This window comes from Eutrigla gurnardus, assembly GCF_963514095.1.
Source record: "Eutrigla gurnardus genome assembly, chromosome: 20".
In the NCBI taxonomy this organism is placed as follows: domain Eukaryota; kingdom Metazoa; phylum Chordata; class Actinopteri; order Perciformes; family Triglidae; genus Eutrigla; species Eutrigla gurnardus.
Window position 1 is genome coordinate 8,204,193 of NC_139931.1, and position 18,356 is coordinate 8,222,548.

General features: G+C 44.8%; 1 protein-coding gene across 2 annotated transcripts in view; it reads left to right on the forward strand.

The window, feature by feature from the left end:
* The window catches only part of prkcab (protein kinase C, alpha, b), a gene marked incomplete at its 5' end in the record, with an annotated part of 66,109 nt that overhangs the window by 13,613 nt on the left and 34,140 nt on the right, over positions 1–18,356 (forward strand). For both annotated transcript variants that reach the window (XM_084036456.1, XM_084036457.1), the window contains one exon: positions 8,707–8,789. In XM_084036456.1, the coding sequence (XP_083892582.1) occupies positions 8,707–8,789 (83 nt within the window). The remainder of the gene's footprint in view (positions 1–8,706; positions 8,790–18,356) is intronic.

Consider the following 18,356-nt stretch of genomic DNA (forward strand, 5'->3'; position numbering starts at 1 on the left):
ATGAGGACAGTGTGTGCGTGTGTGTGTGTGTGTGTGTGTGTGTGTGTGTGTGTGTGTGTGTGTGTGTGTGTGAGAGCAGGCCTTGTGGTGCGAGCTGTCCAGTCTGCTGTTGTCTACTTGGCTGCTCGGCCACAGCTGACCCCGGATCAGCTCTTCTGACTCATAATCAGATAATACAAACTCCAACTCACAATCTGCTTTATTCCCCCTTGCCACCTTTTTTTGATGCACATTTTGACCGTCCTTTAATCCTTTTGTCTTCGCAACCACCGCAGAAAATTAGCATCTGCCGAGCCGCTCGTGTGCTTATCAACTCATTTAACCTCGTTATTCACAATTTACTAAGCGGCGCTTATGCTCGCTACAGCTTTACGATGATTCATCTTCATTTAGGTATTGTTGTGTTGTTCGTCCGACTCCAGGTGGATGTGTAAGTCTCCTCTCACAGGGCCAGCAGTGATTCACTACTGCTGCTTCAATTCACCGTGATTCATGCGGCTCCGCCAAAACTGCTGGAAAACAATTGTCAGGTGTAGTTATGAAAGCTGAGGGTCTCCGGGCCTTTTAGCGACTTTGCTGAAATGTATTTGACTCTTGTGCATGTATGCGTATCCGGCACATTAACCAGAGCTGATGCAGTCACCTCATATCAGCAGCTGTAATGAAAACACCACTGACTTCCAGTTGTAATATTCATGTTGAATGTGCACACACTTACACATACACGCAATTGAAACTTATATTGTAAAGTGACCCCTTTAATATAAAGTCTCCTCTTTCATGCCTCGAATTAAGTCAAAATATTTGAAGTAAAAAAAACTCCTTTCCCTTTAGTGCAACACGGGCTCCTCTGTAATATGATACAAAGAAATGTGAGGAGGATTAAGCATACCTTTTATAATTCATTATGATTGTATTTTATATATTGTGCAATAGTTATTTTAATTTGGGGTATTAAATGTTAGGAATGACTGCTGAAATGCGGTTCTTTCTTGGTCCCGTTCTAAGCGGCCGTTACCGTAACTCCGGGAATAGATGCGCACTCAAACGGCTTAATGGTCACAGTCGGTTGGCGGCCTGCGGACGGCGAGCGTCACGTAGCTGTCGAGTGGAGTGGCACCGTCGTCACAGTGGCACTGAGTCTGCAGTTGAGGGACTCCCTCGAGTAACTGTGAGCTCGGCAGCTACTTGACGGGAGCTGCTCGCTGTTGTATTTTTGGGTCAACGCGGCCGATTCAGTGAGAGCAGGTCTCAATGGTCTGAGCTGCTCAGCTAAAGTTATCTGGTGAATTACACCGCTGATAGTTCTAGCTGGAGTCCCTCGAACAACACACATCGTTACCTTACACACATTTTAAAAAACGGTAAGAAGTTATTCGGCTGGAAAGATTAAATGCCATCTGGCTGACATCTGGCACAAAACGTTGTGTTGTATTTCCAATAAATTAATCTTTTAATTTGTAAGAAAAACAACGTTATGTTTTATATCCTCTTTCAAATTGCAGGGAAACACTTTCCAGGAGCTGGTTGTGAGATCAGCTGATACCTTGGTGCTCATATAGTATTTTTGACCAAATATCTCAATATAGGTATTAAATGGATGTAGTGGGTCGACTCGGTGGTTTTACAAAATATGGATAGAATGAGTAAAGGCAAATAATAGGAGCGCCTAAAACTAGTCTGCATCTGCATGTTTCTTCTCTGGGAAATAAACGAAAGAGGCACGCAGGATCGTAGAAAAGGAAACAAATTCTCATCGCTTTGATGTGAAGAGGGTACGAGGTATAAGGCGGGGAAAAGGGCAAGACGTAAAACATCAAAGCTATTCGAGGAAGTGTACCAAACTGTCACTACCACATTGCATCATTTGTATATCAGAAGCAGAAGTAGAGGAGAGACCCCAGTATCCTATATAATCCATAGGTTTTTATTATATTCATAAATGTGTTTTCTCCCTGACTAGTATCACAACAGAGCAACTGTGTGTTCATAAAAGCACATTTTCACATCAAAGCTTTTCTTTTTTTTTCTACCACAGAAGTGAGTTTTGATCAAGGCCACGTTTTTTTTTTTTCCGAGGGAACAATTCTTTTTTTGTCTCCGCATTTAAACAGCAACGTGAAATACGACAGAGAAAAGATGAAAAACAAGACCTGGGAGAGATTTTATGGAAAGCAACTGAAGTGAGGAGAAAAAAAAAACACAGGACTGTGTTATTTATGTTTCAAGATGTCCTGAGACAAATTTAGCTTCGACTTCGCCGGTCCCAAAACAAATTAGTGGAGGACACGCAGTGCCACCGGAGCGTTTTTCTTTTTGTTATCAGTTTTAGTCTTTGCATGTGTGCATGCTAACACGTCTCATTGATGGTCAATGTATTGTGCAGTCTAATTTGGCCCTGTCTGTCAGCTGTAGGGATGAAGCTAGACTCATTACATTACTACCACTGTGACACCTGATACACAGGCACAGGGGGCTCGGAGCCAGACCACTACAGCACTGCCTGGTCATGTGTGTGTGTGTGTGTGTGTGTGTGTGTGTGAGATGGAGGAGACCAGAGCACCAGATGTAGTTTGTGTACATGCTGGTGTGTCCGTCTTGTTTGGACAGAAATACAGCAGCGGATACATGTTTTTACGTGTGTAAAATGAGCATGCGTGTGCTGTATAACCTGTGTATTTGTGCACGTTGCGGTCTGTGTACAGAGTCATATTTAATGCATGAGGCAGTATCACTATTTCCCCTGTGTGACTCACAAATGTTTGGCAGCCAAACACTCACCACCTGTAGTTTGGAATAATTGATCCAGTCTCCCTGCGGCCATTTCTTCATACAAACACTATTAATGCTGCAAAGGCTGTGTGTGTTTGTGTGTGTGTCTGTTCTGCATCATGCCTGATAATGCATGGGTGCACTTACATTTTTCTGCATAATGTATTCTGGGGGTTTATTGTTGCTGGCAGGATAATATAACACAAGGAAGTGTAGATGAGAGATTTAACTGGTGGAATTGACCATTTGCTATGTCCCGCCCCTTACACACTGTCTGGCCAATCGAAGCCTAGCATTGGTCACTCAGCTGGACTCAACACACTCCAAACTTCAAATAATTAAGACAACAGTTTTAACTGTATGACAAGAAAGTGAGTACAACAAATCACAAAACCAAGCGCACACACACACACACACACACACACACACACACACACAGACACACACACATACTCCCTGGGGACCTCATCTCTACTGTCTGTGTCTGCTGTCTAGACATGCATAATCAAACACAGATCTCTGGAGACAGGGAGCCAAGGTGATAACCGCCATCGCTGCCAACCTGCCGGGGCTGTGTGTGTGTGTGTGTGTGTGTTTGTGTGTGTGTGTGTGGGGGGGAGGTGATGCAATGTGACAAGGCCAGGTTCACCTTGATCTCCACTTCAAGTCCTCCGACTTTCTCTTGACCAATCAGATGTGGCGAGGTTTTCCATTTTCCCCCTCCGTAACTGCACGTGAAAACCGTTTCTGAGCAGCATCCCGGCTGTGCTGAATCTCCTCTGGGGGGGTTTTCTACCCTGTTCTCTGCAACTCCCCGCTCCTTTGTAGAAATTGCATAATTCCTTACGTATGCACATATATAAACAATCAAACGCAAACAGAGTTCTGGGGAAGTTTCGCTAATTTTGTGTGCCCTTAAGGAGACGCAAGGAGGGAGATTATTATGATCTGCTCTTTTCTGTTCCCATCATTCTCTCTGTTCCTGTCTGCTCTATTCATTCTCCCATTCGCCCTCTCTTCTTCTCTTTTTTTCTCTTGCAACATAGTCCATCAGCAGGCTTTGTGTACAGCTTTATTGCTGCGTTCAAGGTCACGTATTCACTGTTAACTCTTGTCTTTGTGTCCCTACTGTGATCCGTGTGCCTATAGCATGCGTAATTGAATGTATGTGCTGAAATTGAGTTTTCCAGGCCTTTGTTGTAGTCAGGCAAACACTGCCTGTTGGTATACAGTATATCACACGTACTTCACCTCCCAAGGGTCGTTGGGAAGAAGGACAGAGGCTTGTGTTGTGATATACTGAGGCAATTTGTTCTGCTACAGTGTTTTAACTCTGAACCAAACCATTTCTTGGACAGCGTTTTCCCTCCATGGGGGAATTTGAAGGTGATCCACCTGGCTTCAAATTCTGGGACGTATTTCCCAAATAAATAAAGAATAATTTCAAGTCATCTTTACAAGAAAGGGCACATTTGCCTTATCTATTTACAGAATACAGGACGGGAAAAACAGTAAAACAGATAAAATACTTTTATTTGTCATATATATATATATATTCACAAAGGTGTTAAAAAAAACAACTTTACAAACTGGTTATTTCATATCGTTATCGAGATATGAAAAGAACTTTATTGCGATTGTGCAGGAAAAATACCAGGAAAATATAGAAACGAAATATCATCCTGCACAAAATAAAAGACGCTGCTTTTTTCATCTGACTGTCTTAACTGTCATCGAGCCGTTCCACTGGCCATCGATCACCACCGGTCACCAGGGAGAGCTGGTGGTTATGGGTCATGTGACCTCGGCTCTGGGAATCTAATATCTGCCACTCATTGCAATGGCAACAGTTCAGAGGGAGCGACTTCTCTGGAAGATGCAAGTATGACGTTTATGCTGTGTGTGGAAAGATAAATATTTATACGCACAATATGGACTGAAACAGATGAAATTCACTCTTCTTATGAGTCCAACATGGACATCTTGTTGTGAGAGCAAAAGGCTAATATGTAGTTTCTCTTTGAATTCACTCCTAATAGATTCTCTCTCATTCAGCACTTACATCATTCAGCCTTTACACCCGATTTATCCCTGTGTTTGCACGTGGATGTGCGTATCAGTGTATTTATAGTGTCCACTAGCCAGGTGGAGAGCGCTTAGAGGAAATGTCTTCCCTCATGTCTCCACCACAGTGGGGTTCAGTACACGCTGTTCCAGCCCCGGCCAGGATCCCACCTAAAAATAACCAAGAGAGGAAAAAAAAATACACCTCGCTCACCCTCCGTGCCTCTCTCCTCTCTTCTCATCCTCTTGTCATTTTTCTAGCCAGAAATGACAAGCAGTTTACAGAAGAACCACGGAGCAATAACAAGGCAGGGACAGAGCATTTTACACAATGAGCAGCCCAGTAGGGAGGAAGCTTGTCCGTCTGTGTTTATTTAATGTGTATGGCAATACGAGGGGGGTAACGAATCATTTGTGCATTATATCCAGATGGTGGAGAAGTTATCACTTTAACCAACTTCCTCGCAACACTGTAGATGCAAGAGTATAATATATATATATAATATAATCTCCCTCCCTCCTCCCGAGGGAGGGAGAGAGAGCACAGCGGCGGTAGAGTGAGCTAGGGAGTGAATGAAAACAGAGGGGCCGGCGTTAGAGAGAACAAAGCTGTGAATCAGAAGAATAAAACGTTATCCCCTCATTGTTTCACGGCGGTTAAGTTCTAAAGCACAAATTAACACATCCTCCTCACAGACGTGTGAGTAGGTGCAGGATTTTGAATGAATGCAGGCGTAGCCACACTTCATCCTGCTGTGGCCTGCCTGCTCTCTCTGTGTGTGTCAGGCCTGTAACATCAGGAAATGTAATGGTGTAATAGATGACAGATTACAAAACTTAAAAAAAGGAGAAAACAACAGCATTGCATGCATAATTTAGGGTTGTCTTACTTGGTGGGTTTGCTTTGTAGACAAGCAGTGAAAAATCAGTGGAATCGGTGTACTTTGCAACAATAATGTCTGCAGTCTTAGGAACCCTAAACCCCCGTGGCCATGTTCCCTCCCTGTCCGCCCATTTATCCATCCCATCACACACTTCCCTCTTCATCTCTGGATTGTGTGGATCTTGGATAAAAGCCACGGTTCCCTTTTGTGTCGCGACACCCTCCGGGGCTCGGATCAATTCAACGTGTCTGGAAGGTATTGAGCTGGTCCGGCGCTGCAGGTGTCCGGCCCTCTCCCGTATCTCCACCGCAAGCTTTCCATCTGGGCAACAGCACAACATAATTCTATTAAGAGTGGCTCACTAGATTATCAATTTCACCAGATTAGCCGGGGCTAAATCCTCACTTTAAAGGCTCAGCTGTGGAGAGACAGGGATGTGGAAGGAGAGGTGGAGAAATGCCTCCATGGCGTATAGCAGGAAGACCACGCCACAAAAATGCCCACCGATGGAGACGAGCGTAGAGTATAATGCACTTTTTTTGTCCGCCGCACACATGCCCTAAAAGAAAGCGTTTGTGTTGCGTAAGCTGCTTTGTAATGCCAAAGCCTATTATCTCTGTGCTTATGCAATTAGGCTGGTGAAACAAAGCCCGCTGTAATTAATCAGAATATCCCTGACGATACAGTATGTCACTGTGTCACCTCTGCTCCTGCTGCTTCACACAGCTGTCCCCGAGAGGACGCAAACCATCCGGAGACGCGTCTTACTACGATGCTCAGACGCTCCTGTGAGTCAAGCCAAAGATTTATTACAGTGGCATTATAACCACACACAAAGACTCTTAACTACTCCTCCAGGGCTCCTTCTTTACGCGTTTCCTCCTCTTTTCTTTTGGTTGGAGTGAGAAGAGATGTATATTTGTGTTGACTCAACACATGGCTGGCAGGTGTAAATGTGAGGTGTCTTCACAGCTTTCCTCCTGATTGGTCGGGTGCCCATAACATCCCATGAGCTCCCGGAGTACCTCGTGTGTTTCAGCCATCGCAGCATATTGGCTGCAGCTTTCTTAAAACAGCTTTTAGATTAATGTTTGTATCAGTGTGTGTGTGTGTGTGTGTGTGTGTGTGTGAGAGAGAGAGAAAGTCGACGCCAGGGATTATACTCACAGAGAAACACTGTCTCTGTCTTGTGTAAATCTGGGTAAGCCTGCCTGACACACAGACACACACACACACCCACACACACACACTTCCACTACACAGCTTGTTGGCCCTTCCTCAACCCTGAACCGAGATCAGTGTCAAGTCTGTTTGCTCGGCTACCACACTGCAGCACCAGCAGACGGTCAAGCTGGTCCGAGGTCAGCACTAAACGCAGGTGGCGATGAGCGAGCGTGTGTGAGGGGTGCTGACGGACGAACGGGAGATGAACTAACCGACGCCATCACACGATATTCACACATCGCAAGCAGGCCACGGGGAGGGAGAAGAGAAACCCGATGTCTGCACGCTCAGAGTTAATCCGCCGAGTGAAACCGCGTGTCACAGAAGATGAAAAAAACACGCAGAAGATTTCATGTATTTTGCATGTGACCAACGTTGTTGTTGTTGCTTTTGATTTCGCTCGACAGCCGAGTGGGCTGAGGGGGCTGGAGGTTCGACTGTGGGGCGAGTTGGAGGTGGATGTGGAGTGGGAACGAATGCTCTGAGGTCAAACACCAAAACAATCGCGGATACGTTCAGCAGTGACAGATTTTTTGGGGGAGTTTTTAAGGAACTACACAGCGTGTTCGTCCTCTTGGTCTGGCATTAAACACAAATTACAGCTGAGCACAAATTGATTGAGGGGACTTGAAACTTGCCATCCCTACAGCCGACAGGAAGTCTCACATGACTGGCTCCTACAAATACCTGCCTTCACACCTGTGCCTACTGTACATTATAAAAATGATGAATAGTTCAGACGACAACTCCACAGCATGGATAAATCACTTCGGGCTGCTACTTTGCTGAGCTCCACACCCCCTCCCCTCCCTCTCCGCTTCGTTTCCTCTTTATTACTGAGAGATGAATTCATACTGCACGCCGCCACTGGCTCAGCATTACTAGCGGCGAGGGAATATCCACCTCTGACACACATATACAGGGGGAAACGCCGCAGTGAGTATTAGGGCTGGATTAGGATTATGATGATGGAAACGATCATTACGCCCCAAAAAATACCGACGATGATACAAATGCTCATATTAATGATGATCCATCCGAAAGCCATTTGCATGGACAGCCGAACCCCCCCCCGCTGCTTCTTGGACATCTCAGGAAACAAATTTCCCTTGTTTAACCGATGGCCGTCAGATTGTCTGGCAAACTGTGACGTAGCTGGCAGAGTTAGAGACAGAAATCACACAAATACAATGGTGGGAGAGCACAAAAGTGCACATGAACAAGCAGGCGGCTTGACAATAAGCGAAGCAGACAGATTGTGTGAGAATGAAAAAGAACGGAGAGGATGAGGGATTTCAAACAATGGCAGGGGAAAAATACAGTCGGGTATACAGAGTCAAGAGAGAGGGAGTCAGCTTGTCACAGATGTCCGCGCCTTTTCCGCTTTCCCCGTCAAAAAAATGTAAACGCCACAGTCGCTGATGTGAGAGAAGCATCAAGTGTCATGTCAGTCATGCCGAGTGACACTTTTGGCGGAGGCGGATCCCGGTGCGGTGCGGTCGGCAAAGACCCAAACAGATCGCAAAAGAACCGACGGCTGCAGAATGCACGAGATCGTGTGGTGCCGGGTTTTTTTTTTTTTGCGTGGGCGTGAGCGTGGGAGTGCACGTGGGCCTGTTTGTCTGTCTGCCTCTATTCGTGCAGCTTGTCAAACTCACTCGGAGGTTGAATGACGCTTCGACCATTTGTCAGACAACTTGCTTGATTTAATGTTGTGTCATACAGTGTGACTGTAAATCTGACTTCTCTCTTTTTCTCGCAGTGTGCTGTTTTGTGGTCCACAAGCGGTGCCATGAGTTCGTCACCTTCTCCTGTCCCGGAGCCGACAAGGGTCCCGACACAGATGTGAGTTCAGCTTTTTTCTCTCTATGTACCCCGACACCTGAATCCAGACACCCAGATACCCGATCTGCACACAAAGTCTCCTCACCGTATGTGTAGGCACACAGCGATGCTCACAAACCAACTGTGATAAAAGAGTATCTGATTATTCCTAATAAAGATTCTCCAATCTTTTTAGGTCTGAAGTTGGCAGAGACATTACATTAAAAGCTCATTTGGTCTTCCTCTCTGCACCGTCTTTACAGACGTAATGCCAGAAAATCCATTCGGGCGAACACTTTGAAAGACCAAGCGTGTCAATGAGAGGGAGTATCATCATAATATATCATCAGATTGATTTATATTTGGCCCGTATAATTCATCCCTCTATATCTGCAGCTTATAGTGCTTCTCTGCAGCCGTTTGCTTCCACACATCAGGTGCGATGCTGCGTGTGCGACCCCACCGTAGCCGTCGAGCCTCTGTTTCCTCTCCCCTCCAGCCAGGAACGCGGCTCTGTCCTTGGTTAGATAAGAGTGGAGGTCAAGCGCAGTAGCAGCCCGTACTGCTGTCTGCGTGCTAACATGCCACAAGCCAGCAGCACATGTGCACGTACGGTTAGTGCATGAGTTGATGAGCCTCCATCAGTGTTGTACATTCATTCAATTTCTATATTAAACCTGAGCCTTCTAGTAGTTTATTAAATTTGAAAGGCAAATATGGTCATTTTTTTACTCCATTACATTTATTTAAAAGCTTACAAGATATATTGATTATTATAATATGGGTTAAGCTACCCAGCAGCATTAAAGTGATTAAAATGAACCTTTAGCTGCAAGATAAAAGCGATGCACACATTAATGCATCATTCATTTGTCCAGTAATAATATATATTATTCTGAAATGGGTCATTCTGCATTTGCTTTTGAAAAAAAAAAAAGCAAATGCTTTACTTGAGTAAGATTATCAGTATTACGCTGCTTTGAATGAAATAGAAGCTCTGAGTTCTTCCACCACGGGCACACATCACCGGTGTTTCCTTCACGTTACGCCTGCAAACACACAAAAACAATCAGACGCTGGCGTTCTCGTGCTGCTAATGAATGCTTCCTTTGCGAATCCAATTAAGACGCACACCCACGTCGAATTCTACACAAGCAAAAACAAACGTAGCAACGTCTTACACCTTTCATTTACTGCGATGATGATTCTCAGGTTCTCCTCATTAAATAACATCCCAAGTCGTTTGAGTGTTTTCAAAATCAAAGCATCGATCGAGTCAGTCAAGAGTGCACTTTTGTTTCATACCTTTTTTTTTATTTGAATCAACTTTTTTTTTTAGATTTGCTAGTTTTGTCTCTCATCATTGATTTTTTTTTACTTCTGGGCTACCTCAGCTCTCTCTTCTTCCTTAACTATCACACACACACACACACACGCACACACACACAAACACACACGGTGTTGTTCTAGATCTTTTCCTTTATTTATTGTTTTAATTTTGCTTAGTAGCAAAAAGGAAAGGACATTTTCTGACCAAATAATGAATCGAAATAATGCGACATATCTCTGCTTTGGAGTAAAACTTGTGGATTTGCATCCATCCATCATCTATCCATCCATCCATCCATCCATCCATCCATCCATCCATCCATCCATCCATCTATCCATCAATCCATCCATCCATCCATCCATCCATCCATCCATCCATCATCCATCCATCCATCCATCCATCCATCATCCATCCATCCATCCATCCATCCATCCATCCATCCATCCATCATCCATCCATCCATCCATCCATCCATCCATCCATCATCCATCCATCTATCCATCCATCCATCCATCCATCCATCCATCCATCCATCCATCCATCCATCCATCATCCATCCATCCATCCATCCATCCATCCATCCATCCATCCATCATCCATCCATCTATCCATCCATCCATCCATCCATCCATCCATCCTTCCATCCATCCATCCATCCATCCATCCATCCATCCATCCATCCATCCATCCATCCATCATCCATCCATCATCCATCCATCCATCCATCCATCCATCATCCATCCATCATCCATCCATCCATCCATCCATCATCCATCCATCATCCATCCATCCATCCATCCATCCATCCATCCATCCATCATCCATCCATCCATCCATCCATCCATCCATCATCCATCCATCATCCATCCATCCATCCATCCATCCATCATCCATCCATCATCCATCCATCCATCCATCCATCCATCCATCCATCCATCCATCCATCATCCATCCATCCATCCATCCATCCATCCATCCATCATCCATCCATCCATCCATCCATCCATCCCTCATGAATCTGCCTCGGGGCTCGGACACAAAGACATTTTTTACTTGCCGCCTTACTCATATGCACACACATGCACACCCTCTGGCACTTTGCACTGTGGGCCGTGGGTGACCCTTGGTTCGGCCTCAGTGAGTGGATGGCGTCATCCCGTCCGGCAGATGCTTTGATCCGCTCGCAGAAGAGAGAGAGAGCGTGAGAGGGGCGTTCGCATTAGCATTTGAGTGAAAAGTGCTCTCTCTCTCTCTCTTCTCTTTCTGCTTTTCATTCATCACAGTGTGAGGCGTAGGTGGTAAATAGTGCTGTATTATCAGTCAAGGATCATTCTGGAGCCAGTGAATGAAGGTGACTAATCCATAGAGAAACAATATGGTTTTCACAACCAGATTATATGTGCATAATAGGCCCAAGATGTTTGACCGGATCAAGCCCTTTTTAAAATCTTATTTTTTTCCTTTATTTTGTGACGTTACTAGATGTGTGAATCTTTCAGTATCTCACGATTCGATTCAAAATCGATGCAAGATTGCAAATTATTCATGATTTCTTCATGCAGTACATAGGAGGGCTCGTTTCAGGATCTGCTCCGGCCCTTTTTCTTTTCCATCACATGCATTATGTATGTCCACGACACCACCGAAGAAGAATGGTTTGAGAAGTTGCCTATACGATATATATAACTCTTCATTTCATCACAAAAACGGAAAAGGTGCTTTTTGGGGAGTTGTGAAAATCAATTCAGAATCTTAGAAGATAATAATCTTCCATGATTGGATTTTAACCGCCGCCCCCCGGTATTACTCCCCTTTAAGTGACAGCTTTGGTCGGAGCGACCCAGGAGAGGAAGCTTCACAAGCGTATATTGCTGTATTACTCTCTTGGCAGATCCTCTTTTCAACCATCTGTCTTTTGCCCTGTTCATTAACAACACGGCTGCAGAGCGTTTGCATGTGTTTCATGTATTTTAGATGGCTTTCTTTCCCCCCATCTCACTCCATATGTTTGATTTATCACTAGGCCTTCCTGGACATTTTTTTTTGTCCATTCATTGTGGGATTTTTAAATTGGTGTGCTGTGGATATTTGTTTCATCTTTTTTTATATATTTGCATATGTTTCAAGACTCAGTTCTGGCAAAAAAAAATCTGACTCAAGGCTGACTTCACAATATCAAAGTCTCTACAGTGTTACGTAAGCCGCTCAGCCCGTCTACACCTGTCAAAGCCGCCAACATTTCCATGTCGAGTGAGAGAATCAACTTCAGTGATTATTGATTCATCTGCATCTACATTATAGTGCCAGAAGATACCAAAATATCACACTTTTTCTTGGAGCACCATATGTGAAGTCTTCAAATCACTCCAAAAATATGCCTGAAAAATATGTTGCATCTTTGGAAAAATATGAACAGTGACTTTATATCTGCAAATTGCTGGCTATCCCAATATATCTCCAAGAAGCATCACTGGCAAGGAGTTGTGGTTTTAGTAGAACTGTCAGAAGTGGACTGAGCTGAATACAGTCAGAGGATAAAGAACACTTCCAGCTCCTCGATATGTGGCTCGCTTCTCCCATTAATTCCGCCGGGACGTAATTTACCAGAGAACCGCACCGTGACACTCTCACAAACCCCTCATCAAGTAAGTATCTACATAAACTACACAGCCCCCCCCCCCTCCACACTCTGTCCCTCATTACTGCAGTCATCAGCACTCAGGCCTGTTGACACCGACTCCACTGAAACCTACACTGTTGACTTAATTGGTGTGACGAGCAGAGCCAGAGGCATCATTAGGGCGCCGGTGGAAACGAGGAAGAGGGACGAGGGAGAGGAAAAGTGAGCGGCGGTTTGCAAGAAATTTATCGTTAAAAAGGTTATACATTAATATGCATTTAAAATAGAGCAAGATTATTGAATGGCAACCTCCAGTTCTGAAAAGTGAAGCCAAACTGCTTTAAACTCTAGATATGTCATTTATTAACATGAACAAATCTACGTGTTAATTCCTGAAACGTTAATTTGGATTTCTTATTCAACTCTCTAATTAGTAATCGTCCCCTCAAACATGCCCTTCCTGAATTTATTCCTACAATTACATACTGTATAGTGATATTTGCAAAAGTTTGCAGTTCAGTATCAGCTGTATGCAAATGAGGTCATTTGTTCATCAGCTGCAGATTGTGAGATTACCGGAGGCACAGTTCAGGTCTGAGAAACTTTTGCACTTGGACTTGGAACAGTGTGTGTGTGTGTGTGTGTGTGTGTGTGGTTTCCATGACGCTTTCTCCCATACATTTCTGACTAATAGACAAAAGTTTCCTCGATGACACAAAAATGAGCACAAAATCGATGTGTGTGCCTTAAAAAAGTCCCTCAGGGTGTCACGCTGTCGATGTTCCGCTTGTTTGTGCAGAAAAACAAAGATGGCTGGCTGATCCGGCGCCTGATGCGCGGTATATACCTGTCAGCTGTCATCTGCCTGCCGACTACCCGCATCGACAGGTGTTGAAGCTGAATCCCGTGTTCCTTCCTTCTCCCGGCGCCGCTGTTGGCAGCTGAATGCTTCTTTGTTTATGTTTTCAATCCCCTCAATGGTCACACGGTCCTGATGTGGTTCCTGGCCATCAGGGCAATCTGGGGTTCCTGACTCCAGCTCTCAGATCTCAGCGATGCCTGTGACGCGGTAAAGTGCTGGGGTAGCACCAGCCTCGCCTGGCAGCGTCTACATTTCAGCTGCCTCCCGCACCATTAGCCTGCCAGTCTCAAGCCATTACCCTCCCAGCAGCCCCGGCGCTAACCTGCAGCAGCAGCTGGGAAGAGCTGTCCCACGCGTCTGCTACAGCGGCTTACACAATGTCAAATCTCTCCACATGTTGCCGCCGAACTGCACAGAGGGCAGATCGCGGATTAGAGGCGAGGCTCGCCCCGGTGGCCGCGACACGTGCCCGAATTAACTCGATGAGAACTCCGTACAATATGTTAGTCAGAGAGGTCAGCTTAAAAGACGGACGCTCGGCCGTGTGTCATTAACCCGGAGGAGCAGGATGGTCTTAAGATTACATGGTTACATAAAAGGCCGACCACGCCGAGGAGCTGCGAACATAAGGCCGCTCTTCAGTCCCAATCTGACTGTTAGGAAGGAGGCAGCGTTACTTTAGGCTGAGCAGATGTCCCAGACTCACACAGCCTCTGGTCATTTCACACAGATTGCTCTCAGTGAAAGGAACGACATGCAAATCCCCCAAAAATATATTTTACTATGGGTTCGACAGCTGCCAGACTAGTTTTATAGCAATACAGTCTGATGAAAGAAATCAGTAATAATGTAGGTAATGGAATTAATACTTCACTGGAGAGTGCTTTGCAACACCAATAAATTATTGGTAATGATTTTAAGTTAGCTAATAAACACTTAAAAACTTGTATGAGGTATTCCCTTAAGCAAGTTATATTCTCACAAAATATTTCACATGATTTTTTTCTGAGATATTTGACTTAATATGTGCTTGTTATCATCAATTTAGACAACCTAATTATGCGGCGTGATTTATGACTTCATCCCAATATTCCATTGATTAATTATGATTTGAATTATGGCCCGGCACCAGTCGAGTGTTTCCATAATGATTTACTACATCTGGAGATTTGACTTTTTATTATTTCAAGCAAAATGTTTCCATTCGTTCTACAGTGTTGGCTCCACTTTAGTATTCAAAACATGCAAAGACACGTCATCCCCCCATAATTTAATCATCAGAAATCAATAAGCCTGAATGCGTCAGATGTCTGAACAGCTGGAAAACTATGCGCAATTACATAAGCTGATTTAATCACAGATATCAAATTGCAATCCGCACCTATTGGTCCCATGCCTGGTGACATCAGCCGGCTTGTGAACGAATGCTGGGGCTTGTTTGTGGTTTTCCACCTGCTGAGTCTGAGGATACCGACTATTGTGAGACATTGAAGACTCCCAGTGGATATGAAGCAAGAGAAACTGGTGTTTTATCGTGTAAACAGGAGTGTACTATTCCAAGCTGCACTTGCCTAATTACACGTCCACGGGTCGAACTCGTCTCCTCCGCTTAACGCATCTCGTTGTTGTCGTTCCCTCTGCCAGGTTCACACCTCTCCTTGAGGAAGATATGCTACGCTCGGTGTAAGCCTGGCCTCTTCTCTGGTGCCGTTGATAGGATGTTGCAAACGAAAACATCACACGTCGCCTGAACGGAGCGTGCCTAGATGCCGGCGTGTGAACAACACCGTTCCCGGGATTGTCCAGGAAAATGCTGTGTCGGCTTTCGCTCACACCTTCGCCTCAGGTCTCTTTACTTTTATGATCCGTCACCCGGCTGTGCTCGTGTCTGGAAATGACCAACACACGAGCCAGAGGGCCAATAAACAAAGACTCACCCTGAGGTAGCATCGTGTATAACCAATTATAATCTCCATTATAGATGAATCTGATTACTTGTTTTTAATGAATCAGCTTATTGTTGAGTCAGAGAACATTTTCAAATGGTCAGTTCATTTTGGCTGATTCATTTAACATGATGTTCTTGTTTATTAGTAGCAATAATTGAGCATTTGCTTTGATATGATGTTGAACACGCGGCCATACAGAAGCTGTGACGTTCCCCTGAATCCAACTTGTTTTCCCCTTGAGTAACAAACTTCACTCCAGCGACATCAAACAGGAACATAACGCCAACCGTCTCCTCCTCCCGCCTTTCCTCAAGGAAACATGTTTAGTCGTGTGGTTATGTAATAAAACGTCACGCGTGTTGCTCTTATTTACTGTATATTGCTCCACGGCGTGCGTGATGAACTTCCTTCCGCTTATTGCTTATTAGTGCGGCTCATTAAAATCCACTTGTGTGGCTGACAGAGACAGAAATCTTCTGCCTAAATAAACCCCAAAGAGCCGGATGGGAACGGGGGACAAGTGTGAAGCAATTAAAAAGACGGAGAAGATTTACTAGAGTTTCACTCTTCCAGTGTTAATAAAGTTAAGGAATTTGCGACCTAATATCAGTGGACATTGCGACGATTAAAGCCGCGGACTCATTTCAGCCCACACAGCCGGTATGTTACACACGAGACGCTTGCTTTCATATCTTGTTTAGGTTAAAGAGCTAATGGAGGAAACACATCCTCAGCGCAGTTTGGCCTTTTATTAGCCTCGGAGCTTTTACGAACCAGTGTAACCAATGCATCTATTATGGATGGTGATTAAGGCCTGATCATCTCAAAGATAACACACAGATACGACCATTCATCTTGTTTATCTACATGTCCTGCACGCCGATTATGTCCAACCTCCCTGTGAAATGTTAATTTGTTGGAGTGGATGAGCTTTTCTCAAAGGAAGCCTCGCTGCAAAAGAAAAGGCTTGCAAAGTTGGGTAAAGATGACGAGAACGAGTCTGAAGACGTAGCAACGTGAAATTGAGACGTCAAACCATGTGGGCGCCGAGCTCCCGTTTCAAGTTTGACTTAATTAAGAGGGATTCAGTGAAATCTTCATCTGGGGGAACAGAACAGAAAGGTGACACACTCTTTAAAAGAAGCAGGAAATAACGACAACGTGGATGATGAGGATGGAAAGGAGAGAAAAAAGACAAGTCAAACAAAGATGGGGAAAGGTGGGAGTATGAGGGGGAAGTCATGAAGGAAGGAAAAGTAGAGCGAGGAAGGGAAGTCAGGGAGCTGGAGGATTTTCTCCCTACGGGGAAGATGGAGGAGAAAAGGGGAAGAATCGGCATCAGAGGAGAGGAGGAGAGTGTGGTTTTTTTATTCATGGGTCAAAAGGCCAAAAAACGGGCTTGTGATGAAGAAGAGGAGGAGCGGCAAAATTAGCTTAGGCTTAGCCTCGTGTAGAGACCTGCACACACACCATATAGTGTGTATAAGAAGACATTTGAACATAATTTTATGACCTGGGGGGTCGCCGCCTCACACACACGTGATGATGATCAGCCTTCTGTCCATGTGCGGTTTGTCCAAGTTCTGATTGTGCACCTCCTGCTGGGCCGTGTTGTGTGTCTGTGTGGGTATTTTTAGGAGCGTCCGACCCCTCTCAACGTTATTTGGTCCTCTTTTTTCGTCTCTTTGGAGATGACATCGATTCATTCAATTTGAGACATTTCATTAGGTGGGTTATGTTTTTCCATCGGGACTAAATCCAGATCAGATCATACGACAGCGTGACCAAAGTCATTTGATGCTTTATTAGAATATTTATTTTTTCGTCGGGGGAAGAGTTGATGGGTCTTTTCAACCAGAATCCTGTGATGTGTTAGTGTTTTGAGGTCCATCTCCCCGTCAGGTGCATCGCTGCCCCAGAAACGTCAGTCTGAGCCGGTGTTTCGGAGTTCAGCCTCCCTGACATGTTTACGTGTCCCGAGCCAACACACTACTGTGTCCCGCTGTACTGTACTCACACTAACTTCACCTCTTTTGAATTGTTGAAAGAGCTCGTCCCGTTTCTTTGGATCTGGAGGTGGCTGGTATCAATGGGAGCGTTGGCGTTATGAATGAATTATTGGTGATTTCTTTTGTCGTCCGAGACACTTGCTTTGTCTCCGATGATTCCAGACACACAAGCACGCGTCTCTTGATGTGATTGCCGAATGAATGGAGGCTCATTTTCGGTGCCTGATGCTGTGCAGAAAATGAACAGTCATCCAACTTGCACTCTCAGCAGGTGGAAGACTCCCAGCGGCCTGTTGGGAGGTGTTTGAGGGGAGGAAAGTGTCCTCCGTGGAGCCTCACCTGATTTATGAACTTAATGGGCGCCACACTGCTGAGCGTAATTTCATGAAGCTCAAATTGGGTTTTTGTCGCTGATGATTTATGTGAATAAAAAAACACGGAGAAATATAACACAGATGGATCCAGCATTATCATGTGTTTTTTATTTAAATCACATTGTGCCTCCTCTTCAGCATTTAAACCCAAAATTGATACCGAAGTTCGTTTTATTGCCTGAATCGCTACTAAATGAGAAGATTAAATGTGGATTCAGGTTCGATTCACTCGTAAAGAAAACAGGCTGCGTGCTGCACCAAGGCTGGTAGGAACAGGTCAAGTATCTGTAATTCTGAAGTGATGTAATCTTTACATCACTTCTCCCTCCCTCTTCTGCTTCCCTTCGCCCTCATTATAAACACTCCTTTTCCTGCAACTTCTGCAGGATGCTTTCGTTATTGTTCAGTCATCACATATGCAACCGCGAAGACTGACCAGGGACG